General features: G+C 34.3%; 1 protein-coding gene across 2 annotated transcripts in view; it reads left to right on the forward strand.

Moving 5' to 3' along the window:
- LOC138315956 (lysophosphatidylcholine acyltransferase 2-like) overlaps window positions 1-24,999 on the forward strand; it is a 36,215-nt gene extending 11,216 nt beyond the window's left edge. For both annotated transcript variants that reach the window (XM_069257380.1, XM_069257378.1), the window contains exons 4-13: window positions 1,936-2,109; window positions 3,111-3,169; window positions 3,453-3,487; window positions 3,957-4,011; window positions 4,161-4,243; window positions 6,397-6,522; window positions 13,622-13,772; window positions 16,164-16,262; window positions 17,554-17,689; window positions 18,427-24,999. In XM_069257380.1, coding sequence (XP_069113481.1) covers window positions 1,936-2,109; window positions 3,111-3,169; window positions 3,453-3,487; window positions 3,957-4,011; window positions 4,161-4,243; window positions 6,397-6,522; window positions 13,622-13,772; window positions 16,164-16,262; window positions 17,554-17,689; window positions 18,427-18,542 — 1,034 coding nt within the window. In that variant the 3' untranslated portion in view covers window positions 18,543-24,999. The remainder of the gene's footprint in view (window positions 1-1,935; window positions 2,110-3,110; window positions 3,170-3,452; window positions 3,488-3,956; window positions 4,012-4,160; window positions 4,244-6,396; window positions 6,523-13,621; window positions 13,773-16,163; window positions 16,263-17,553; window positions 17,690-18,426) is intronic.
- The last annotated feature ends 2,956 nt before the right edge of the window (window positions 25,000-27,955 follow it).

Consider the following 27,955-nt stretch of genomic DNA (forward strand, 5'->3'; position numbering starts at 1 on the left):
AAATTTTGTCTTGTCCTATGTAAGCTGTAGATAGGACGTCAAACACAAAGTTGTTTCTGCTTGTTTTTTATTGTCACAATCTCCGTCTCATTGGCAAACAGGTCTTGATTCACCCGGACAAAAGACGCTGTAAATAACATCTGTTTTTCTGTACATTTCTAGACAGATTCTAAGGTACATGGTATCACATATCTGTTGCAGATGTGATTGATCTTTGTGGAAATTATTCATATTGAAAATATGTTCTGGAGAATATATCAAGGGGAACATTTGGCTTGTAGGATGGAGCTGCTTTATACTGTCGTGACTAACCATGAACTTGACCATAGTAGGCCCTGTATCACAGATACAAAAGACAAGCTGTCGGCCCATCTGACCACAGATTTTCTTATATTAAGGATTAGATATTCTTTGATATTGCACTAGGTAATAGCCAATGTTATCGTATATGCAATATGGGTGTATAAGTTTTTTTAGAAATCCAAGATGGTTGCCGCAGCATCAATTCCAGGTTTGGCCACCTCAGACTATGTAGTACATGTTCTGGTAAGCCAGTTAAGATATCATATCCTCAGAAGTGGTTGACTTAAAAACCTCAGTTTTAATCATTCTTTGAGGGTCAAAAGCTGCTAAAGCTGTTCAATTTGCATGTTTTCTGCATGTGCATGCTTTTTTGTGTGGCTATTGTAAAATGTGTGGTTTGTAGCAATGTACTGGTCTGTCTGGTGTAGTAAACTAGTGCTATGCGTGTATTATTCTCTGGATGGAAATTTTGTGTCTGAGATCTATTACTAATCTATCTGTATAAACTGCGATGCTTTGTAAACAATTATAAAATGTCAGCATTTTTAGAGCAAACCCTAGTGCAAACATAAACTCAAGCTTTAGATTAGTTCCATGTGAATTTAAATGCAGTTTCAGTATATCTGAGTGTGCAATCGCAGTCTTCAGTGGGGGTTTATCCCTTCTCCGTCCTCCTGATTTTTCCTTGAAGATGCCATGAAGTATTTCATGAAGAAACTTTAATCAAACGTAGGCCATTTTCCATAACAAGAGACTGTTAGATTCATTATATCACAGATAAAATATCACTGTTACCTGCAAATTACGAGAAAGAAAAACAAAACCTAACAAACAAAAAACAGAAACACTAGTCAATACATGTTTTTTTTTAATATTTTGACTTAAAAGAAAAAATATCATGTCTAAGCTTCATTTCCTTCACTTCAACTTACAGGGTCCCAGGGTCCTTAACCAATAAAATTACTGTGTTATTTTTGTTAATATCAATAACTATACATTATTTTTCTGTGTGTATGCTAAAAAGATTAACAACAGCTTAAATAAATCAGCTTTTTCAATTAAAAGATATATTTAAAATCTCTTTCTGTTAAGAAAGACTTAAATATCGGAAGTATTTGGACACTGTTGTGCTTACCATATATCAGACATGTTTGGGATTCTCCTTGTTCGAGTGACATATTTACCGGTACATAACATGCATCTTATAAAATATGTTTGGACACTAACTTTAAGTTAATTGCAGTGTTTCTTCTAAAACTATTAAAGATAAACTTACATGTCCTACAAATTGTAACAAACCTGATCACATTCCATGTAACAACGTGATCAGCTTGATCTATTAACCTCTACCCACTTGTTAGCCCCATGTTTACACATTAATGAACAAAATAAGAAAAAAACGATCGTTTGTGGTAAACTTCATTCATTGTATATTCTTTGAATTTTAAAATACATTTATATGAATATTGAAGATGTTTTTTGAAACATCACATATATGAATATAAGTATGGAAAAGGAGAACATGTTTAATGAATCAATATTTATCCATGAATAAATGATAATTTTCTGAACATTTTGAAATGAATATAAGTGTAAGTGCCATAGTTGTAGCATGGTGTGTATTTGTTGTAGCTCTGATGGAGTTCACACAACCAGTTTATGTAAATCGTGAAGATCCAAACTCCAGACAAAATACTATCAAGGAGATCAATCGCAGAGCCAAGTCTGGAGGCAAATGGCCTCAAATTATCATCTTCCCAGAAGGCACCTGTACCAACAGGAAGGCCGTCATCAACTTTAAATCTGGTGAGTTGTTATCAGCTTAAATCTGGTGTGTTACTAGTAAAGTTGAATGAATTTTCTAGACAGATAGCTATATATAGGTCCAATTCGATACCTCTGGTAGATTTTACCAATATTAAACAGGAAGATTTTATATATGATACCATTATAATGAGAGGCCAAGAGAATTTCTTGTAACACTTTTATGATTGCTCTGCAGACTAAAATTCTGGTTTTGATGTCAGGTAATCATTATAAACACTAAGCTTCCTGCTGAGGTTAAATTTTAAGCCTAGTGAGGTCAAAAAACTGGGTTACTGTTGGACACAAATGTGCTTTACACAAACTTACATGTAGTGATAAGTGATGATTACCTATATATATATATAATTTTCTTTCATACCTACAGGTGTTATACTGGCTGGTCTAGGGCAATAAACTCATGTCTGAGGCTCGTGACGTCACGGCGTCAACAAAATCTCTGTTTCCTCGGCAAAATTTTAATATTTCTTTTCGCAAATATGACTGGTTTTACTATAAAAGATGCAAACAATGGAATTTGTGTAGAAAATATCACGTAATTTTTCATGTATGGAAAATTGACTTCCAGTCGCGGATTTCTTCGAATTTATTTCAAAATGGCGGGATATTTATAAAATTGCAATAAAACTTCGAGGTATGAAAGAAAAATACTCTTTCATATGTGGATATGAAGGATAGGGATATTCTACCCTTGGGATCACAAAATGTTGCAAAACCCTCGGCAAGCCCAAAAATGGGGGGGGGGGTTTACTGGAATCGGATTGTCTGTCTGCCTGCAGACACAACTTTGTCCAGCAAACTCCTCCTAATCTACTTGACATTGATTTTGATAAAAATTGTTACACAATTTACTCAACTACATAGGGTTCTGCAATGTCCCCTAATAATGTTATTATTAAATTTGTGCAGCAGAGGTATTAATCGGCCACTCTGGTTATAATATTGTTGACATACCTAGCCTATTTACAATTTGTTATTAACAGGTGCTTTTTATCCCTGTATGCCTGTCCAACCAGTTTGTATACGTTATCCTAACAAAATGGTGAGTACAGACAAATTCATCAAGGTAAAGGCAACTTTTACCTGTAACTTATGTCAGATTTGTGCATGTGCACTATTACAACTTTAAGTTGCTTAGTTCCTTACACATGGATATGACCACTACTTTATCAAATAAATGACTTCATGAAAAATCATGCAATTAAAATTTAGATTTTTCATCCATCCTTTAACATTATATAATTAGCTTGTATCTTTCTTGGTTTGATAAATTATTTTGATGTTTAAATAGAGATAAGTGTGAACGAATCATTGTTGGTTTTCAGGACACGTACACATGGACTTGGGAAGGACCTGGGGCGTAAGTAAAGCTCACTCAACTTAATTGTGAGATAGCTCACATAGCTTTATTGTAAGTTAGCTCACTTAACTAATTGTGAGATAGCTCACACAACTTTATTGTAAGTTAGCTCACTTAACTTAATTGTGAGATAGCTCACACAGCTTTATTGGAAGTTAGCTCACCTAACTTAATTGTGAGATAGCTCACACAGCTTTATTGTGAGACAGCTCACCTAACTTAATTTTGAGATAGCTCACTCACCTTAAATGTGAGATAACTCACAAAACTATTTTGTGCAACCATAGTTGAACTATTCAAGTTTTGAACAATGTTGCAATTTCTCCTTTTCAACTTTGTAATCTATGAAAAAGTCCTAATGTGCGCAATGCTATTCATCTGTCCCCAAAATTGCATTCATAACGACAATGAATAAGATATACAAACCATTTGACAGTTGAATAAAGTCATGTGTGTTATTCTGTTTTAGGTTTTCTTGCTTTTGGCTGACACTATGCAACTTCCATAACTCCATGGAAATAGAGGTATATATTTATGTGATTGTCTTGTTACATAGACTATTCCTTTACATGGTGTCTTTGTAGTTCCACATAAATCATGCATTTGAATACTCCGATGTTAATTCATTCATTTACATTCTCATATGTATTAGAATATGTATTTAACGTTTCAGTTTTTGCCTGTAATTGTTCCAAGTGAAGAGGAAAAAAACAATGTGAAACTGTATGCTGAGAGGGTGAGAAGAGTCATGGCAGAGTAAGTCGGCTTCCAAATGTAACTGGTGAAATTTAAACCAGTGAGAACGGATTAATCACCCCTTAGACCATTTTACATAGGTGTAGACAAAGGGAATATTTAATTATTACTATGTACATGTAGATATATGTTTAATAACATATATACATATCAAATAATATTTGATTAGTAACAAAGTTACTGAAGAAAATCTTATTTGTGATTTATTAACTGATTTACTTGTATAAATAATTACCGTACATATGTATATTATTATTGTTATATCGCCACCTTCTGTTTTCCTAGATTTTGGCGATATATCGAGTTTGGCGGTATATCGGATTTGTCGTTGAAATCTTATTTAGGCCTAAATATAGGTAGTCCCCCGGTGCCGTACTGAAACAGACTTTCTAGTCAGTCTGTGTAGTGTACGGCCACTTCGTATTTTGTAATATGAACAGTTCCAAAATTAAAGTAATTTCGATAGTAGTCTTTCAATAAATATGTCAGCTTTATGTGTGTAAAATATGAAAACCGAACACGTTTGTGCTACCACGTATCGTGCCGTAGTTGCATGCTAGCTGGGATTTTCTCGGTTACATGATATTTTTTATCACGGGAAATCCCGCCCGGAAGTAAAGAATTGAACTTCTGAACAAGCGCAGTGCGGTCGTGACCTCACTTCCGCGCACATGTCTGCAAATATCAAAACAGGTACTCCGGTAGTAAACGGCACTCAGACGACGATTTGATCTTACTAATAAACGGCGGATTCTTCTGCACGTACGTTATATTTCAATCGCTCTTGAAATTGCTGGTTGCATTTTATGGTCCAATATAAACGAACGGCGATATCGAGAAATAGACTTGTGGGTTCCTTTTTGTCAATAAATAACTAACGTTACGATAGTACGTAAAACACATGTACAGAAGTGAGTTTTATTCACCACAACTTGCGATACCTACCTGTAAAACAATAACAAAGGTGTACCCATATTGTTAATTGATTTCACTGTGTACACACGGTCGTACACGCGGCTATAGTGTGTGTAGTTGATTACCTGTCAGTCGGCAGTTGAGCACCTTACGAAAACATGTGTCCCTATCAACAGAATTTGGCGATATTAACGAGGTCATTATAGTGTTATTTTAATCATTTGTTCCGCAAATGTGATGGCGGATGGCGGTAGGCGGGTTTGGCAATATAACGGGTGTATTTGTATGGAGGGAAATCCGTTCTGAATAAATTCATGGCGATAAGCGAGTTTGGCGGTAAAACGGGTGGCAATATAACGGGGTTTTACTGTACATATGTATATTATTATTGAAATATTGGCTGTCAATCATAAAGTTCTCTTTTATACACTAATTATAGAGGAATTAACTCCCCTTAGACCTTTTATCCCCCGCTTTCCAACTTGTGAGCTGTCTGTCTATAATGCTTGGTTTCCGTGCAATAACTGCCAAAACTCTTCAGCAATTTTTTTGAAGCTTAGTCACAAGGGCTCGGATGAGTTGGCTCGGCTCTTTTTAATGGGACCCTATTTGAGTTATGGCCCTTTGACTAACTGAAAAACAGCATTTTCGGCTGTTTCCATTAAATAACTCTTTCAAATATTACCCGATTTTGTCGAAAATTGGTAACATGGGTAAATGTCTCAGGCCCTTGGCCAAGGTTGATCAGGACTTTGATTGGACCCTATTTGGCTGAGTTATGGCCCTTTGATTAACGTAAAACGCCATTTTCGTCTGTTTCTATTAAATAACTCTCACAAATATTACCAGATTTTTTTGAAACTTGGTAATGTGGTTAAATGTCTCAGGGCCTTGGCCAAGCTCAATTAACACTTTCATAGGACCCTATTTGGTGGCATTATGGCCCTTTTAATAACGAAAGTAAGGGATACAAATTCCACGAATTTACTTGTTGTATAAGATATTGATTGTTGCTAGCAAAGCTGAAGATTTTTAACTGTTATAGAATGAGTTCATTAAATGAGTTACAGTATGTATATTATTCAGTACACTGACAAATTTCTGTATATTTATTTTATTCAGTACATTGACAAATTTCTGTTTATTTATATTATTAAGTACACTGACAGATGTCTGTTTGTTTATATAATTAAATAATTTTAATTCTTCTGTATAATGACTTGTTTCTGTATGTCTAGGTCACTAGAAGTACCAACCACAGACCATTCCTTTGATGACTGTCGGTTGATGAAGCAGGCAGGAAAACTAAAAATGCCATTATCAACAGGACTTGTAGAGTTCTCTAAACTCAACAATAAACTTGGGTAAGTAGAGTTCTCTAAACGTAACAATAAACTTGGGTAAGTAGAGTTCTCTAAACTCAACAATAAACTTGGGTAAGTAGAGTTCTCTAAACGTAACAATAAACTTGGGTAAGTAGAGTTCTCTAAACTCAACAATAAACTTGGGTAAGTAGAGTTCTCTAAACTCAACAATAAACTTGGGTAAGTAGAGTTCTCTAAACGTAACAATAAACTTGGGTAAGTAGAGTTCTCTAAACTCAACAATAAACTTGGGTAAGTAGAGTTCTCTAAACTCAACAATAAACTTGGGTAAGTAGAGTTCTCTAAACTCAACAATAAACTTGGGTAAGTAGAGTTCTCTAAACTCAACAATAAACTTGGGTAAGTAGAGTTCTCTAAACGTAACAATAAACTTGGGTAAGTAGAGTTCTCTAAACTCAACAATAAACTTGGGTAAGTAGAGTTCTCTAAACGTAACAATAAACTTGGGTAAGTAGAGTTCTCTAAACGTAACAATAAACTTGGGTAAGTAGAGTTCTCTAAACGTAACAATAAACTTGGGTAAGTAGAGTTCTCTAAACTCAACAATAAACTTGGGTAAGTAGAGTTCTCTAAACTCAACAATAAACTTGGGTAAGTAGAGTTCTCTAAACTCAACAATAAACTTGGGTAAGTAGAGTTCTCTAAAACTCAACAATAAACTTGGGTAAGTAGAGTTCTCTAAACTCAACAATAAACTTGGGTAAGTAGAGTTCTCTAAACTCAACAATAAACTTGGGTAAGTAGAGTTCTCTAAACGTAACAATAAACTTGGGTAAGTAGAGTTCTCTAAACTCAACAATAAACTTGGGTAAGTAGAGTTCTCTAAACGTAACAATAAACTTGGGTAAGTAGAGTTCTCTAAACTCAACAATAAACTTGGGTAAGTAGAGTTCTCTAAACTCAACAATAAACTTGGGTAAGTAGAGTTCTCTAAACTCAACAATAAACTTGGGTAAGTAGAGTTCTCTAAACTCAACAATAAACTTGGGTAAGTAGAGTTCTCTAAACTCAACAATAAACTTGGGTAAGTAGAGTTCTCTAAACTCAACAATAAACTTGGGTAAGTAGAGTTCTCTAAACTCAACAATAAACTTGAGTAAGTAGAGTTCCCTAAACTCAACAATAAACTTGGGTAAGTAGAGTTCTCTAAACGTAACAATAAACTTGGGTAAGTAGAGTTCTCTAAACTCAACAATAAACTTGGGTAAGTAGAGTTCTCTAAACTCAACCATAAACTTGGGTAAGTAGAGTTCTCTAAACTCAACTCAACAACAAACTTGGGTAAGTAGAGTTCTCTAAACGTAACAATAAACTTGGGTAAGTAGAGTTCCCTAAACTCAACAATAAACTTGGGTAAGTAGAGTTCTCTAAACGTAACAATAAACTTGGGTAAGTAGAGTTCTCTAAACTCAACAATAAACTTGGGTAAGTAGAGTTCTCTAAACTCAACAATAAACTTGGGTAAGTAGAGTTCTCTAAACGTAACAATAAACTTGGGTAAGTAGAGTTCTCTAAACGTAACAATAAACTTGGGTAAGTAGAGTTCTCTAAACTCAACAATAAACTTGGGTAAGTAGAGTTCTCTAAACGTAACAATAAACTTGGGTAAGTAGAGTTCTCTAAACGTAACAATAAACTTGGGTAAGTAGAGTTCTCTAAACGTAACAATAAACTTGGGTAAGTAGAGTTCTCTAAACTCAACAATAAACTTGGGTAAGTAGAGTTCTCTAAACGTAACAATAAACTTGGGTAAGTAGAGTTCTCTAAACTCAACAATAAACTTGGGTAAGTAGAGTTCTCTAAACGTAACAATAAACTTGGGTAAGTAGAGTTCTCTAAACTCAACAATAAACTTGGGTAAGTAGAGTTCTCTAAACTCAACAATAAACTTGTGTAAGTAGAGTTCTCTAAACTCAACAATAAACTTGGGTAAGTAGAGTTCTCTAAACGTAACAATAAACTTGGGTAAGTAGAGTTCTCTAAACTCAACAATAAACTTGAGTAAGTAGAGCTCTCTAAACTCAACAATAAACTTGAGTAAGTAGAGTTCTCTAAACGTAACAATAAACTTGGGTAAGTAGAGTTCTCTAAACTCAACAATAAACTTGAGTAAGTAGAGTTCTCTAAGCTCAACAATAAACTTGTGTAAGTAAAGTTCTCTTAACTCAACAAAAGTAGAGCTCTCTAAACTCAACAATAAACTTGAGTAAGTAAAGTTCTCTAAACTCAACAATAAACTTGTGTAAGTAGAGATCTCTAAACTCAACAATAAACTTGATTTAGTAGAAATCTTAAAACTCATCAATAAACTTGGGTAAGTTGAGTTTTCTAAACTTAACAATAAACTTGAGTAAGTAGAGTTCTCTAAACTCAACAATAAACTTGTGTAAGTAGAGATCTCTAAACTCAACAATATACTTGATTTAGTAGAAATCTTAAAACTCAACAATAAACTTGAGTAAGTAGAGTTCTCTAAACTCAACAATAAACTTGGGTAAGTACAGTTCTCTAAACTTAACAATTAACTTGTGTAAGTAGCGTTCTCTAAACTCAACAATAAACTTGAGTAACTCTTAACTCAACAATAAACTTGAGTAAGTAGAGTTCTCTAAACTCAACAATAAACTTGAGTAAGTAAAGTTTTCTAAACTCTGCAATAAACTTGGGCAAGTAGAGTTCTCTAAACTCAACAATAAACTTGTGTAAGTACAGTTCTCTAAACTCAACAATAAACTTGAGTAAGTAGAGTTCTCTAAACTCAACAATAAACTTGAGAAAGTACAGTTCTCTAAACTCAACAATAAACTTGATTAAGTAGCGTTCTCTAAACTCAACAATAAACTTGAGTTAGTAGAGTTCTCTTAACTCAACAATAAACTTGGGTAAGTAAAGTTTTCTAAACTCCGCAATAAACTTGGGTAAGTAGAGTTCTCTAAACTCAACAATAAACTTGTGTAAGTACAGTTCTCTAAACTCAACAATAAACTTTAGGAAGTAAAGTTTTCTAAACTCCGCAATAAACTTGGGTAAGTAGAGTTCTCTAAACTCAACAATAAACTTATGTAAGTACAGTTCTCTAAACTCAACAATAAACTTTAGGAAGTAAAGTTCTCTAAACTCAACAATAAACTAGAGTAAGTAGAGTTTTCTAAACTCAACAATAAACTTGTGTAAGTAGCGTTCTCTAAACTCAACAATAAACTTGATAAAGTAGCGTTCTCTAAACTTAACAATAAACTTGAGTAAATAGAGTTCTCTAAACTCAACAATTAACTTGAGTAAGTAAAGTTCTCTAAACTCAACAATAAACAAGAGTAAGTAGAGTTCTCTAAACTCAACAATAAACTTGTGTAAGTAGAGTTCTCTAAACTCAACAATAAACTTGGGTAAGTAGAGTTCTCTAAACTCAACAATAAACTTTAGTAAGTAGAGTTCCCTGAACTCAAAAATAAACTTGTGTAAGTAGAGTTCTCTAAACTCAACAATAAACTTGAGTAAGTAGAGTTCTCTAAACTCAACAATAAACTTGAGTAAATAGAGTTCTCTAAACTCCACAATAAACTTTAGTAAGTATAGTTCTTTAAACTCAAAAATAAACTTGTGTAAGTAGAGCTCTCTAAACTCAACAGTAAACTTGGGTAAGTAGAGTTCTTTAAACTCAACAATAAACGTGGGTAAGAAGAGTTCTCTAAATTCAACAATAAACTTGGGAAAGAATAGTTCTCTAAACTTAACAATTAACTTGGATAAGTAGAGTTCTCTAAACTTAACAATAAACGTGGGTAAATAGAGTTCCCTAAACTCAACAATAAACTTGGGTAAGTAGAGTTCTCTAAACTCAACAATAAACTTGAGTAAGTAGAGTTCTCTAAACTCAACAAGAAACTTGAGTAAGTAGAGTTGAGTTCTCTAAACTCCACAATAAACTTTAGTAAGTAGAGTTCCCTGAACTCAAAAATAAACTTGTGTAAGTAGAGTTCTCTAAACTCAACAATAAACTTGGGTAAGTAGAGTTCTCTAAACTCAACAATAAATTTGAGTAAGTAGAGTTCCCTGAACTCAAAAATAAACTTGTGTAAGTAGAGTTCTCTAAACTAAACAATAAACTTGAGTAAGTAGAGTTCTCTAAACTTAACAATAAACTTGAGTAAATAGAGTTCTCTAAACTCCACAATAAACTTTAGTAAGTATAGTTCTTTAAACTCAAAAATAAACTTGTGTAAGTAGAGCTCTCTAAACTCAACAGTAAACTTGGGTAAGTAGAGTTCTTTAAACTCAACAATAAACGTGGGTAAGAAGAGTTCTCTAAATTCAACAATAAACTTGGGAAAGAATAGTTCTCTAAACTTAACAATTAACTTGGATAAGTAGAGTTTTCTTAACTTAACAATAAATGTGGGTAAATAGAGTTCCCTAAACTCAACAATAAACTTGGGTAAGTAGAGTTCTCTAAACTCAACAATAAACTTGAGTAAGTAGAGTTCTCTAAACTCAACAATAAACTTGAGTAAGTAGAGTTCTCTAAACTCAACAATACACTTGGAGAAGTAGAGTTCTCTAAACTTAACAATAAACTTGGGTAAGTAGAGTTCTCTAAACTTAATAATAAGTGTGTGTATGTTAGTGTTGGGCAGATGATCGACAAAAATCGAAAAATTAGTCCAAAAAAAAAAGAAAACCGTGCATCGATAAAGAAATTGTGAAATCAATTAATCAAAATTGTTTGATAGTGGTCCTTAACCTTTAGATTTGTGTCAAAAAACTTTCATTTATCATAATTCAACGGAATAATGAGCCCATTTTTTGTTATTCTACATTGTTCCCACACAGTACATTATCCATCATGATGCATTAGTCTGTTGCTGTGGACATGTTATTTTACCACACTATTACCTCATGATTCAAGTAATATTTGTACTTATTTCTCAGCAGTTTATAAACATAGTTGTACATTGCAATAATCTCAGAATAGTGTTTAATTCCAATGAATACAGCAATTATTTCCTGAATTTGAAAACCGATTATAATCGATCGATTTTGACATTCCGACATTCAATAAGCTCTGATAGGTATGAAGAGTTCTCTTAACTTAACAATAAGCTCTGACAGGTATGAAGAGTTCTCTAAACTTAACAGTAAGCTCTGACAGGTAAGAAAAGTTCTCTAAACTTAACAATAAGCTCTGACAGGTTAGAAGAGTCCTCTCAACTTAACAATAAGCTCTGAAAAGTAATGAGTTCTCTAAACTTAACAATAAGCTCTGACGGGTAAGAAGAGTCCTCTCAACTTAACAATAAGCTTTGACAGCTAAGAAGAGTTCTCTAAACTTAATTAACAATAGGCTCTGACAGGTAAGAAGAGGCCTCTCAACTTAACAATAAGCTCTGACAGGTTAGAAGAGTTCTCTAAACTTAACAATAAGCTCTGATAGGTAAGAACAGTTCTCTCAACTTAACAATAAGCTTAAATAATATTGCTTAGTTTAATTCTGTACGCAACACAATACACTGTAGTAAGTACTGCTCAGTATATAGGGATTGGATTTTGTTTTTATGTTAACCATGCTTGTATGGAGCAATTCCTCTAAGAATATATTCTATTCTTAGTTAGCGTTAGCGCCCCATATTGAATATATTCTTAGAGGAATTGCTCCATATGTATATATACAAGCATGGTTAACATAAAAACGAAATCCAATCCCTATATTTACACTCACACGACTTTTTATTTATATTTTATGCAATAAAATCATCATTTGAAAGTGACGTAATTATTCAATAAAAGTCTGTCAAAAGTGGGAGGAGCTTACTCAATTACACAGCGAATGATGACTCTTCATGTAAGGTTGAATTATTCATCCGCGACGACAAAAAAGTTCAATTTTTTAGTGTAAAATAAACATGACAAAGGAATTAAATTTCAGAGATAATTTTATTTAATCAGATCAGAACCTTAAATAGGTATTCAATTTTGCTAAAAGTTAATATATAGCGTAATAACATAAAGCATTTGTACTCGGCCACATGTGTGAACTCGGTGACCATTATTGTGCAGCGAGGCGAGGCTGACGCACGCTTACACACTGGAGTTTTCCGAAGTTGTCAAAACACCGGTATTCAAGTAGCTAAATTTGTTTGAGATTGTCGTCTGACTTGACGATATTACATCCTTCGGAGCCATGTGATTATTTAATCTACGCTAAGATCCATCGCCATCGATAGATGGAACAACTTCACTTGTGTTCGATGGATACAATGTATTTGTGGTGACGCGTAACTGTCAACACGTGGATTAGCCTACTAGCGGTGCATGTTTTATAATACACATGATAAAATTCTCAAAGAACAAAGACAAGAGAATATGTTTATAACTGACATAGCTCTGTCAGAGGGTCTCAAGTCCGTCAACCCCAAAGACTCGATCGTAGGACACAGACACAGAGGTAATGTTTACATTTGACAGCCATCATTTTTAACAAAAATGAAAGCACTGCACGTCGCCCCGGTCGGGATATTTTTTCCCGTTTCTTTATTGTTAATCTTAAAAATGATTTTATCATATATAAATCATATAGGTATTGTTTACATTTTTCCAAAATTAAATGAAAAACAACAATATACACGTAATGATGCGTCAAAATGTAAACAAAGCCATGTGTTGCTTTTTCAAAAAAAGTAGCCCCTTTACGTTGCATAGAACATTTTCATACGCAAGTTCAAAGTTCAATGTTACCATGCAGTTATGGTAAACAAAATCGACTAGTACTTACGTTTAGTGATCAAGCCTAGCAAGTGTAAATATAGTTCTATGGATTTCCATGAAAATCAATAGATCAGTTTTACATATAAAAACTGACAGCATATTTGCAACAGAGTTTTGAATTTTCCTGAGAAATCCTAGATAATCACTGTGATCCCAAAAAGGATATATGCCTTTTTTGCCCCTCAAATCCATCAAATTTTGAAACCTCTTATTAAGTGATTAAATGGTTGAACTTAAATATTGAGTTCATCCCTGACACAATTAGTATGAGAAATGTATTAATCTTTTAAGTACAAAAAAAATGATTTGGTTTCAGAGTAAAACTTGAAGATTTGCAGTCAATGTTAGAGAGATACTCGTCCATAGCACCATGTAAGACAGGTGTGATCACATTGGATGAATTTGCCAGCTATCTACGCCTACCAAAGTCTGAGGCTCTGGAACAAGTGTTTGCACTTTATGACAGGGTAAGTTACTGTCGATATTTGTCTGTCAGTTAGCATTTGATATTTCATCTAATATACATAGTTCAAGGTTTTCAGATGAAAGTTTGGAATATTTCACCCATCCATGCATATCTTTGTGAGTTTAGCTTGCAGTTATCAGGTTTGAAAACCTCATTTCGGCAAGAAAGAGATTAAGATTAATGTTCAAAATTATGTAAGGGGCAGAATATCTTTGAAAATTGCAGTAACATACAAATGTACTAAAATATAAGGATAAATGTTCTTTATTGAATAATATAAAGGATTTCATACTATAAACACACTTGTTGTAGCACAGTGAAGTTTTAGTACAAATACAAACAAATGTATTATGATTTATTAGCACATTTTGGTGGTTCAATGACGGAAATACTCTTTTACGAAATTTATGGCAGAACATGCATTAGCAGTTCAAAGACAGCCCTAAAATAAAACTACCACTAAAATAAGTATGTTTACAGTTAAGCAGTAACAGGATGTGGGAGGCCTGTGGAGAAAACTCCATGGTCTAGCTCACTTTCTGACATGCTGAATGTTTACAGTTAAGCAGTAACAGGATGTGGGAGGCCTGTGGAGAAAACTCCATGGTCTAGCTCACTTTCTGACATGCTGAATGTTTACAGTTAAGCAGTAACAGGATGTGGGAGGCCTGTGGAGAAAACTCCATGGTCTAGCTCACTTTCTGACATGCTGAATGTTTACAGTTAAGCAGTAACAGGATGTGGGAGGCCTGTGGAGAAAACTCCATGGTTTAGCTCACTTTCTGACATGCTGAATGTTTACAGTTAAGCAGTAACATGATGTGGGAGGCCTGTGGAGAAAACTCCATGGTTTAGCTCACTTTCTGACATGCTGAATGTTTACAGTTAAGCAGTAACAGGATGTGGGAGGCCTGTGGAGAAAACTCCATGGTTTAGCTCACTTTCTGACATGCTGAATGTTCACAGTTAAGCAGTAACAGGATGTGGGAGGCCTGTGGAGAAAACTCCATGGTTTAGCTCACTTTCTGACATGCTGAATGTTTACAGTTAAGCAGAAACAGGATGTGGGAGGCATGTGGAGAAAACTCCATGGTTTAGCTCACTTTCTGACATGCTGAATGTTTACAGTTAAGCAGTAACAGGATGTGGGAGGCCTGTGGAGAAAACTCCATGGTTTAGCTCACTTTCTGACATGCTGAATGTTTACAGTTAAGCAGTAACAGGATGTGGGAGGCCTGTGGAGAAAACTCCATGGTTTAGCTCACTTTCTGACATGCTGAATGTTTACAGTTAAGCAGTAACAGGATGTGGGAGGCCTGTGGAGAAAACTCCATGGTCTAGCTCACTTTCTGACATGCTGAATGTTTACAGTTAAGCAGTAACAGGATGTGGGAGGCCTGTGGAGAAAACTCCATGGTCTAGCTCACTTTCTGACATGCTGAATGTTCACAGTTAAGCAGTAACAGGATGTGGGAGGCCTGTGGAGAAAACTCCATGGTTTAGCTCACTTTCTGACATGCTGAATGTTTACAGTTAAGCAGTAACAGGATGTGGGAGGCATGTGGAGAAAACTCCATGGTTTAGCTCACTTTCTGACATGCTGAATGTTTACAGTTAAGCAGTAACAGGATGTGGGAGGCCTGTGGAGAAAACTCCATGGTTTAGCTCACTTTCTGACATGCTGAATGTTTACAGTTAAGCAGTAACAGGATGTGGGAGGCCTGTGGAGAAAACTCCATGGTCTAGCTCACTTTCTGACATGCTGAATGTTTACAGTTAAGCAGTAACAGGATGTGGGAGGCCTGTGGAGAAAACTCCATGGTTTAGCTCACTTTCTGACATGCTGAATGTTTACAGTTAAGCAGTAACAGGATGTGGGAGGCCTGTGGAGAAAACTCCATGGTCTAGCTCACTTTCTGACATGCTGAATGTTTACAGTTAAGCAGTAACAGGATGTGGGAGGCCTGTGTAGAAAACTCCATAGTTTAGCTCACTTTCTGACATGCTGAATGTTAAGCAGTAACAGGATGTGGGAGGCCTGTGGAGAAAACTCCATGGTTTAGCTCACTTTCTGATATGCTGAATGTTTACAGTTAAGCAGTAACAGGATGTGGGAGGCCTGTGGAAAAAACTCCATGGTTTAGCTCACTTTCTGACATGCTGAATGTTTACAGTTAAGCAGTAACAGGATGTTGGAGGCCTGTGGAGAAAACTCCATGGTTTAGCTCACTTTCTGACATTCTGAATGGAAAATCCTTATCATTCATATCTCAATCTAATATGCAACAGTCTCATTCAGATATGCTGGTAGCTTGAGAACACACAACTTAGATCTATGGATATTTAAGGCTAGAATGATGCACATATTGATAACATGTATTGTCTATTACAGAATTGTTCAGGAATGATAGATTTCCGGGAGTATGTCATTGGACTATCTCTTGTATCGTCTCCAGCCAACACGGAAGAAACCATCAAACTTGCCTTCAAGGTACCAGAACCATTTTAATCTTTACCATCATCATGGAGGATTTTCTGACCAAGGGGTTAAATACTAAGAACGTTATTTAAGCTTTATAATGTCCATACAGTGTAACATAGGGCTCTGACACCCTTACAATGTGAAAAGGATCTCATAGCCAAAATCAGAGTTAAATGGGGCTGTTAAATGATTATTAGCTCGCCTATTCGAAGAATAGGGGGAGCTAATGTTGTCACCCCGGCGTCGGCGTCCCATTTCACGTTAAAGTTTTTGAGCAAGTTTCTGTTTCGTCAATTGTTTAAGCTTAAGTCATCATAAATGTTTATGATTTTATTTTCCTAATGTGTATGGATGCTGAACGTGATAATACAACCAATTTGGGGTCCTTTAGGGGGTTTTTGAGTCTGTTAATTTGTCATATTTCCATGTTAAAGTTTTTGAGCAAGTTTCTAATTTGTCGATTGTTTAAGCATAAGTCATCATAAATGTTTATGATTTTATTTTCCTAATGTGTATGGATGCTGAACGTGATAATACAACCAATTTGGGGCCTTTTAGGGGTTTTTTGAGTCTGTTAATTTGTCATATTTCCATGTTTAAATAGTAAATACTTGAACATCAACTTCTTCTGAATAGGCGAGCTTTGCTGTTCTCCAACAGCTCTTGTATCTATAGAGGATTTAATAGACAAAATCAGAGTTAAATAGGACTGTTAAATACTTATTTCTATGGGGGATTTTATAGACAATATTTGAGTAAAAGAGTGCTGTTAAATCATTATTTCTATTGGGGATTTAATAGACAAAATTTGAGTAAAACAGGGCTGTTAAATCCTTATTTTTATGGGGGATTTCATAGAAAAATTTTTGTTCTGATTGGGCTATTTAACTCCTATTATATAGGGGTGTTAAATTCTTATTTCTGTAGGGAATTTAATTCAAAAGATTTGGATGTTTAACTCTAATAATGTCTGAAGAGGATTTAATGGTATTGGGGTCAAATAGGATTATATGACATGTATATTGTGTCTTATAGAGGTCAAAATGGGGGTCAGTCTAGAAAGTCTGTGTACAGGAGGACTAATGTTGTACAGGTGACAAGATTCTCCCATATAAAGTCTGATAAGCCTTATAGTGCACTGTCAACCATGATAAAGCATGGTCATTTATATCCTATTATAAACTACATGTATAGATCCCTCTCAGTCTGGACTTTACCTCTAAACTATTCCTGGTCCCTACTAAGCCTATTAAACCCTAACTTACAGATGTTCATAATGTGTATTTGATCTGTGTTTTAGCTCTTTGATCAAGAAGACAAAGGATATATCAGCCGAGAGGATCTTACAGGTATCTTACAGAATGCCTTTGGAATGGCAGATGTTGACGAGTTATTTGAACAAGTGGATACAAAGAATGATGATAAAATCACCTATGGTAAGATGACACTGGCACATTCCTTTATTCCAGGAGATGACTATTTATAAGTAATGCTAGAGTGTTCGTTGTTACCCCCGCCTTGTAACGAAGTTAGGGGGTATACTGGAATCAGCTTGTTTGTCTGTCACCCCGCCTTGTAACGAAGTTAGGGGGTATACTGGAATCAGCTTGTCTGTCTGTCACCCCGCCTTGTAACGAAGTTAGGGGGTATACTGGAATCAGCTTGTCTGTCTGTCACCCCGCCTTGTAACGAAGTTAGGGGGTATACTGGAATCAGCTTGTCTGTCTGTCACCCCGCCTTGTAACGAAGTTAGGGGGTATACTGGAATCAGCTTGTCTGTCTGTCAAAAGAAAAATTTAGTCCGGACAACTCCTGAACTACTGGACCGATTTTTGTCAAAATTTTGATTACCATGGTAACTAGGTCACTATACAAAGGTTTCAAAATTAGTCAGCTATCGGCTTACAGTTCTAGTTTTATAACTCATTCACCCCTAAAGATACATTTTAACTCTCCTTAATTAAGGTGTAGATCATTCCGTTATGAAATTTCATGTGGGAATGAGTTAAATGTCATATGTTGTTAAGTTAAATGTCATATATTGTTTGTAAATCTTGGTCCATACTAAGTTTAATTTGCGATTAGAAATTTGTCTTCAATCAATTCTGAAGTACCTCACAGTTCGTAGGTGCAGATAAAATTAACATTAGAATACCGTTTTTTATCTTCACAGATGAATTCAAGGCCTATGCAGAGTCACATCCTGAATATGCAAAATTATTCACAACATACAGAGAAGCAAAAGAAATGTCTACAAATGGGAACGCAGCACATGCCAAATCAGAGTAATACATAATCAAACTAGTCTGAATGAGAATGATAGGTGACTAGTCCGAGAGATGTGTAAACCAGAGAATTTACGAAATACACAACCGACCTGTCAGTCCATTCCATTAGAAATGACTCATCCTTGGTGCATGTGAACCTTTATCAGATGTACAATTAAGATTCAAAGCTGCACCATGGGTTATTGTTCTTGACTTCAGTTATAAGAGATTTTTAAACACATTTTGGTTTTAAAAACGATTTTTAAAATAATCTTTATATGGAAGCAAATAATTATGTCAATTTTATTCTTTTTTTATTGTTTTTTTTTTTTCATAGAAAAAATTTCCTTTGGTATTTTAAATGTAATTTGCGTTTTGGATGTATGATATGATAGACCTCTTATGTTTTTATATATTGTCCAACTTTCTGTATTTCATATGAATTAAAGTGAAAGCTGTCTTCATGATCATCTCTGCATAAAGACCACCTTCTTTGTAAGACCACTCAATTAGGCCAAAAAAATTAATTAGTTGGTTCTCAGGCCACTTTTTCTGAAAATAGATGAGGGAGGCTTTTTTTTTCTTTTTTTTTTATTGTAGAAAAAACAGATGAGGGATTTTTTTTTTTTTAATTTCCCAACACAATAGGAGGTAAAATCCACCAAAGTTTCAATTTAAAAGGATTTCGTAACAGCAAATTATCAACACCTTGTTCAATACAACACGTTTGTTGTTGACAAATTTGGTATTCTCGGGGTAGGGCACTGGTAATGACAGTTTCCAAGCGGCCGCGAAAAGCACATCAAAAGCATTTCTTTTACGGTTCCCACTATCACCCGTTTCATCATGATCACGGTATTCAGATTTCGTTTGGGTGCATGCACCATCAATAATGTTGTATCGGATGTAACGGCGGAATGCTGTGACAGTCTCCCCAACCTTCATGTTCATCATTACTTGATAGAATCCGGACACTTTGCTCTGACCGATTGACGCCGTCATTTTGTTCAGCATCAGTTTCTCAGGAAAAGTCCAATCTTGGGATCCTAAAGTGCCCTCCTTCAATGATTGGAACAGTTTGGTCAAAGTACAAGCGTCGGCGAATTCACCGATAATGTTCCATGGCAGTATGACCGTGGAACGGTGCCGAATGTGGACAGGTATACCAGCGACATTACCACACGACCGTATCACAATGTCGTGTTTTGCATATCACTTTGGCGTTTGGAACATTCATTCACTAGTATTGCAGACAAACGTTTAAAAGATGTGCCGTATAAAACTGCTAAAAAAGCCGGAGACGGACACTTTTTTAAGGGAGCAACCTTGTGCGTTTGCCAATCAAGACCACGTTGGCACTTGGAATACTCGTAGACAAGCAGACAAGCGTTTTTAAGATGTGCTGTCTAAAATCGTACAAAAAACGGATGCGGACACTTTTTTTCAGAATTTTGGTCCACGCATAAATTTCTTTTTCTTTCTTTTTACTTTTACAATAAAATCGGCAATGCGGGGCTTAATAATGATATGTGCGCGGGCCTGAGAACCAATTAATAAAAAAAATTTGGCCTTAGGGCCCATAATGGTCATTTATAACCAGCGTTAGAACATCTGTCCGTCTGCCCATGACCGACAACTTTATAGTTGGGCAGATAATTTTTGCCATGTATCTGGTTCTTTGACCTGCAATTTTTGGTCCAGGTAGAGGATATATACACAAAACAAAAAAATAGCTGTAGAATTGTAGAAGGTTGAAGATCAAACTGTACGAAACTAATTTTCCAAACCAAACTGTTTCTAACACAATATTATCTTTGTATAAAGACCACTTTTCCCTTGGGTGGTCTTCATAGACAGGTTTGACTGTACATGAAACCAAAGTTTCAAATGTAAAAAGAAAAGATACTGTTTTGTATAAGACCTTTAAACTGTGCTATGTGGGATACATACAAAACAAGAGAGATCTCTCAGTCTGATATTGATTTCTTGTTCGATTTACTTTTTACTTCATTTTAAAAACTATAACTGAACATGTACTGTTCAAAGTTATGCTATATAAAGGTTGTTTCCTTTAATGATGGGTTCCTCTGTTTAACATTTTGTAAACAATGTGATATTTTCTACAATTTTGAAAATTCTATATATTTCTTATTGAAAAATAAACATGAGTGTTAGATAGTATATTAATCTTATTACTTTATGCAACATCTTCCTTTTTACTCATGTATATTTTGAAATGCAACCACAACACTTTTTATTTTCTTATCAAAAATTCTTACAGCATAAACCCAAGATTTAAAAAAAAATTATACATAAAAGGTAATTTCTTTAATAACTGAATACTATTATTAGGTGCTACATGTTATTTGAGAGATAGAATGTCACTATCACATTTACTATAAAAGATCTTCTTTTTTTTTAACCCAAAGTTTAGTTCCCGATGTATGGATATATTAATTTATCATTTGTTTAACAATGATAATTATTTATGTAATTTTGATTGAAAAAGTCTTTAAGATATATATTTATATATTCTGTAGTATAAAAGAAAGGGGAGGAAATTAGTAAAGACTTAAATATTTTGTTTATGGCACAAATGGGAGGGAGAATATATTTGTTGTAATTTCCATTGATGATAAATGATGATATCATTGAGATTTTATGAAGATTGTTTGTGCAATATAGAGAGTGTATGGTTTTTCGCTGCCTTACGTATGTATGCATGTGTCGAAATGAGTGTGTCGTTTTTATAACAGCATGGTTTCTTACCTCTTGTATATTTTGCAGAGAGAAACAAATTTTTATATCGCCTGAAATTGATTGGTACCCATACATGCAGGACTTGTTGAATGTGTGATACTTGTTGCAGCCAGGAAGTTTATGCTCACACTCTGTTTCATGATTTAATATTTTCATGTGTGTATGTCAAGTTTTACATTGATCAACAGGAATTATTTGTTGAGTTGTATTCAAGCACAAAAAGCTAAGTTATATTCTTAGTCTGCTTGGGCCATTAGCCTCTCAAAGCAAAAAGTGTTACATGTACTCACACAGACAAAGTTTACGATACCTGCTCAAAAATATTTACATAAAGCCCAGAATATTCATAATGGAGGCTCAAAGTGCCAAATTTGAGCTCATGAAGTCTTGAATGTTGGCTTTTAGGTATTGTCCCCTGTTTGATATGCTGAGTTTGCAGCAAGTATCGTAGTGGCTGATTATTCTCTTCTCAGAATACTGTGACTTCAAAAGGAGGCTCAGACATCACCTTTGAGCTCATGAATTATGATAGTCCATTGGTATGATATTCCTGAGATATAGCCAATACAAGATATCAGCTTAGGGTGGTACTATATTTTCTGTCTCAAAATCCCCATATATCACATCTATTATAATGTATCTAACCTCTTATACACTCCATAGGATATAAATGCGTGTAATATAATGATTTAAACTTGATATTAAAAGTTATTACTAACCTACAGTATACTCATTGAAATATCACACATACATATATACTATTACTTACTGTTGATTTTCTCTTGGTGCTTTACCCCGAGTTAAGATGTTACCCAGGTAACCGTCACTAATGATTATTGCTTGTGGTCTCAGTAGTGATAAGTGATTGTACATCAAAGTTAAAGTTCTTTGTTCAAAAATATATCTTGCTTTTGGTAATAAGATACTTGTCCTGGAATTCATGTGATAATTTCTAAGATTATAAAATTTGCCAGAAAGGTGGAAAAAAAATAGAAGCAAATGTCTTTGTAGACGTTTTAACCAGGTTGAATGAGTATTAATTAATTGATAACCCATTCATGATTTTGATCCATAGAACAAAACATTACATTCCTACACTTACTGCATTACTAATTTAGAAGGATGTAATAGCATTTATAGATGGACGTAAAAGCCACTGAACATCACTTGATAACAGTTGCATTTGTTCCGTCGTGTACAGGAAAGAGCAGATAAGTTAACTGTAGGTGGGATTTTTACGCTGGGCTCGAGAAGGGTACATATTGTGTAGTTAAGAATTGGTGCTGGATTTCAGTGATACATTTAGAATAATGTTGAATAAACACTAATTAATCCTGCACTTAAAGATATAATTTTATACAGTTCTTATTCATGTAGTGTGAAGCAACATACTTTCACCATCATAGGATTAAGTGTTTTAGAAGCAAACAATTTCCTTACTTCATGTGATAACTTTTATATGAAATCAAGTTAGATGATGTTATGTATGATACATAGATAAGTAGACATGTTTGGGGATGAAGGGTTGTAATGATTAGGTTAGAGGGGCAGAAGTGTTTGTGGTTATTGTTGGTCTTTGTAGTGTAGATATCATTTTATCTTTACTTACTGTTACACAAAATGTACATTAAGTTTTATTTATCACAGTTTATGTTCTCATGAAGCTGTTAATATCTTGAAATGTGAAATTTTCTGATTTATATGAAGGGCACACAATTATACTAAACAATCAAACATATAAAGTGTTTCCTGGTGGAAAACGAATTCCAAGGCAATGAAACATATCACATTGGTTTCATGATTTAAAGATATTGCTACAATTTCATCATCGTTTATTCTTTTTCACCTACCATCATCAGATGATTCCGATTGCCTTTTGTCTGTGGACCATCATTATTCAGTGGCTTTTGAGAATTAGTGTTACTCAATTCTTATTGTACTGAAAGTTGAACAAGATGTACACATTAAATTGATTACTATATAGACAAAGATTGAGGAAGTGAAAGTGATATTGAAATATGTTTTATGTTAATTTTATTTATGTCAGCTCAGTATTATTTGACAAGCCCTATTACTCGAAGTATTATCTGTCTACTTTGTGATACAAATTACTGTCTATTGTGTGTCTGTACTATACCTCAAGGATGATAGTATGTGTCATCTGATATTATTTTGATATGCTAATGGGTATCACCTAACAGAGTATGATGATAGTATAGATGTCAATACTCTTATGAGAACTTATATAATAATATGGCAATGAATATTCATTTTTGTAAAATATTATCTCCCACTACAATAAATATTTAATTTTTTAAAGGAATTTTGTAGTTCATAATATGTTCATTTCCTAAGAATTTCCCTGATGAAATAAATCATCCTTGACAATGTATACATTTTTATGGAATGATAATCTGTGAAAAGTAAAACATCTTTTTAAAGACAGCCTTACTAGTTAATGAAATTATTGTAATTAAACTTCATAGCAAAGTTTCATATGCATTCATCTCTAGTCATCCTGTCTGTGCTTATTTCTACCTGGTATTGCATCATATTTTGTGTTTCACTTTTGATATTATTAGTAAGCTATATTATAATACGACTTGTGAACTAAATTATAATATGACTGTAACAAAATTTGATTATGGTTGCATATGATCCTGTTTCTTTCTATTTATTGGACATTCTTTCTAAATGATCCGAGAACCACGGTTGATTACACGACGTTACGCTATACTACTTACCACTGTAGCATAGAGTAGTTCTATCAACTGTGAATCTCTGCCGAAGGAAAGATGTTAGATAATAGACAATATTTCTGTTTGTTGTATCAGATGGAAAGTGTTTCATATGGTAAATATTTTGTTGTATACCTTATGAACAGAAACCAGATCACTATCTATGATAAATCATCTCATTTTACCAGAAATATATATATTATAAAAAGTGATGAGTTCACAATTGTTTATTTTAATCTTTGTTTCTTGCCATTGTTGCTGTTTTTGTGTTTATTAAATAAATGTTCAATTTATGTTTGGGGAAGTTATAGGATATAGGTTAGGGTTACTGTGCTTGTAAAAAAAAAAATGGATTTTTCATATAAAGTTTAGGGTAACTGAGCGTAAAATGAAGAAGAGTTTTATTAGATAAACTGATTGAATCAGCCCTTCAAATACATGTAAACTCGACCAGTTCTAAGACTGTAGCAGCACATCAGGAAATTTCAGGTGTCTATATACAGGTTATACAATCTTCCTAAGGCTGAATCCAATTGAAGAAAAAGTTTTTATTTTGATACACTTGACATTTACCCGTAATCCTTTATATGTAAGCCACTGTACTACTGATAAGTATATACCACACTAGAAAGTCAGTCACATTCTCACTTCACTTGGTAGACTGATAAAAAGTTGACATCCCATAATCAACTTTGAATGACGTCATCCAACTATTGTCCTAATAAGATTCCTTGTGACTGAAATATGAATCTGAACTGGTCTTTAGGAAAGTGCCCTACCTCTTGACCACTGTGCCTAAGCATACTGTTTACCACTTTTATCTCAATAAACATATTTTGGATTTTTATGGATATAATTCAGTATAACACTTACATTCCAAATGCTATATAGCGGACAGTGGATAGATGTAAGAATTACCACAAGGGTTCCAAAATAAAGGGAGATAAAAATGTTTACACTAAATAAAAGTGGCTTACAGTATAGATCTCAATAGGATTAGTCAGTAGGCAGAAAGGTAGTGTGGATCAGAGGTGTTTATAGAAATGGCAAGATTAATGATCAAGGTCAGGGTTTTTTGGTAGAGGTCAAATAAATGATGAAGGTGAGAGGTCAGATTAATTACAGAGGTCAAAAGATTTTGGTAGAGGTTAGGTGGTAAAGGTTGGATGGTTTTGGTAGAAGTCAGGTTTATGATATAGGTCAGAAGATTTTGGTAGAGATCAGATTAATGATAGAGGTAGGGTGGGGTTTGGTAGAAGGTCAGTTATGAAATATCAGGGGTACTAGTGCTTCAGGTTAGAGGTCAAATGTTACTAGGTTCCAGAGAAGTATTCTATAAGTGCCTTACAGTCTATCAATTCTAATTATAGCCGTGCTATCCTGTGTGGTATGACCAGCAACACTATCAGTTTCCTGCCATTCTGAGATAAACTTTGATAGATTCTGAAAGCATTTGTACAAACCAAATATGTATAAACGTTTGTACAAGGCAATTATGTTATGTATAAAGTTTATTTTTATTGTCAATTTGAGAGGATCAATTTTTGTAGATTTTATATCCACTTCAAACTGGACATAGTTTGAAATAAGTGTATGCCATGCAAGACCTGCTGACCGCAGTCTATTTTCTATCAAAGAACTTCATTCTTCTTAAAATTCTGAGTAATCTGGTCATGCAAGGATGCTTTGCAAGTTATGTTGTTGTAATAAAGCGACTTTACTTTCACACAGGAGATAATTGTGTGTGACAATAGATTTCTGCTAAAAATTATACTTTCATACCCTTTACCTCCCCAATAAGGAAGACAAGCAGTTAAAGGTCCACTACGTTTCCGGAGCAAAACATAATGGTTTCTTAACAACATTAATAACATCAGAAAATATATACCGATGGCCTAAGATAAGCTTAAAAACACCAAACATATGCAAAATTTCCTCCGTAATATATGATAACAGTAGAGTCATCTCGTTGTTTTGCCGTCTGGCGCAGTGCTAATCAACTACCGCGCGGTATTTAGGATGACGGCGGGAAACATAAGACGACCCGCGTTATGAAAATTAACATTTTATTTATTTTAATCAATTTTTTCAGAAGGTGGTGATATGCCGTTTCGGAAAGGTAGTGGGCCTTTAACGTCACCATACATTTGTATATAAAGTTATGAATCTCAGATTTCAAAAAAATGAACCATTTGATATTGTCTATATATACAGTAACCAAATTGTTTTTTACATTCTATTAAGTCATCTTTTCAGTTCCCTAGCATTTTGTGATTTTAGTAACAGGATTTTGGTGTAAAAAATTACTCTCATATTTAAAGGCCCACTACCATTGGGTATTCTAACAAAACATTAGTGATTTAGATATAAGATTATTTTATTGTGTTTCAATTTAAAGACCAATGATTCACTATGTGGAGTCCTCTGTAATTTCATGTTTTCTGTGCAATATCATATATAATCTGTTAAATGTTTGTATTATGTGTCTACCTATTCTGATTTGTGTATCATACTCTACATTAAAAAAGTCTTGTTATGTTCTCTCCATCCCTGTTTCTCTTACTTTTCCATTTATATTCATAATTGATTCATTGTGACACTTACGGTGGATATAAACAATAGCCTATAGAATATTTTATGTCATTGTGACGATGTACCTGAACATAATAAAAAAAATCATCTCACCTTTGAAGGTATGTAATGAAACACTGGATGTTTCCATACAAATACACAAACCACACTCGAATGTACCGTAAACATATTTATTTTTACAAAAAAAAAATGATTTATTAGCACGATATATCGGTATTACCCTAATTTGGTGGTACAAATCCAGAAATACTTGTTGACAAAATTTGGAGCTGTGTATGAATCAATGCTTCAAAGACTTAAAATAAAACTAGCACTAAGATAAGCCTGTTTATAATACTACATGTGACTGGTTCTTTTTATTCCAATGGCCTGTTGATCAGTGTTTATTTTGTTATTTAAACTCTGATTAGATTATTAAGAATTATCATTAGATTTATAAGAAATACATGTGTGTATAAGACTCTTGATAAAACCTCATTAGTTTGAAATGGACACTGGTGATTTTTAATTACATAATGTTTTTTTATGTAAACATGAAACATTTTGTTTATTGTTTATTTGTACTTTCAAAGATAAAACAGTAGAAATGGGTACGGGGTGAGAACTTGTAGGGTTTGTTTGTTAAGTTGTATAATTTGTACGTTTTTGTGTATCTGCCTTCAGTAAGAATCAATAAATGACTTAATTAAATTTTGATTTATTGTTAATAAGTTCGGAAGTTTGTAACTGAAGCTCTTATTTCTTCTGAGTCATCTCCCGACTCTACTCCGCCAATAAAGATTACGACAAAAACACCTCGTCCGAGTGATGTTTCATGGTCATCTGTTGCCTCAGAGAGTAAGGAATCTCCAAGCGTACCAGTGGCTGGTAATCATTCCTTGTCGTCCAAAACTCTTCACGATACTCCAGTTAAAGGTCGGAGTTTGGTAGACCCTAAGAATTCTACTATGAACAAGGATAGCAGTAAGAAGTCTTTGACCTCTTCTCGTCATCATGGTGATCATTCTGTTCCTGTCTCTCCTTCGCCAGCATCTTCTGGTAAGCATATCACTTGCAAACCTCAAGATCCTCCCTCTTCGAGTGGATTCGTCGCCGTGGTGAGAAATTAGACTACCCGTCTTTTTCTTTGCGGCATGTCAGCGTCATGTACATTCAATGATATTCAATCTTATCTAAGCGAACGCGGGGTAACGGCTACTTTCATTCGCATCATGAAAAGTAAGATAAAGCACAGCGTTTCTGCTCAAGTCAACATACTTTCGTCTGACGTCGGGAGAACAAAATCTGAAAAATTCTGGCCCAACGGATTACGAGTCAGGAAATGGTATTCAAAAAATCAGTACTA

The sequence above is a fragment of the Argopecten irradians genome, chromosome 2 (assembly GCF_041381155.1).
Source record: "Argopecten irradians isolate NY chromosome 2, Ai_NY, whole genome shotgun sequence".
Taxonomy (NCBI): domain Eukaryota; kingdom Metazoa; phylum Mollusca; class Bivalvia; order Pectinida; family Pectinidae; genus Argopecten; species Argopecten irradians.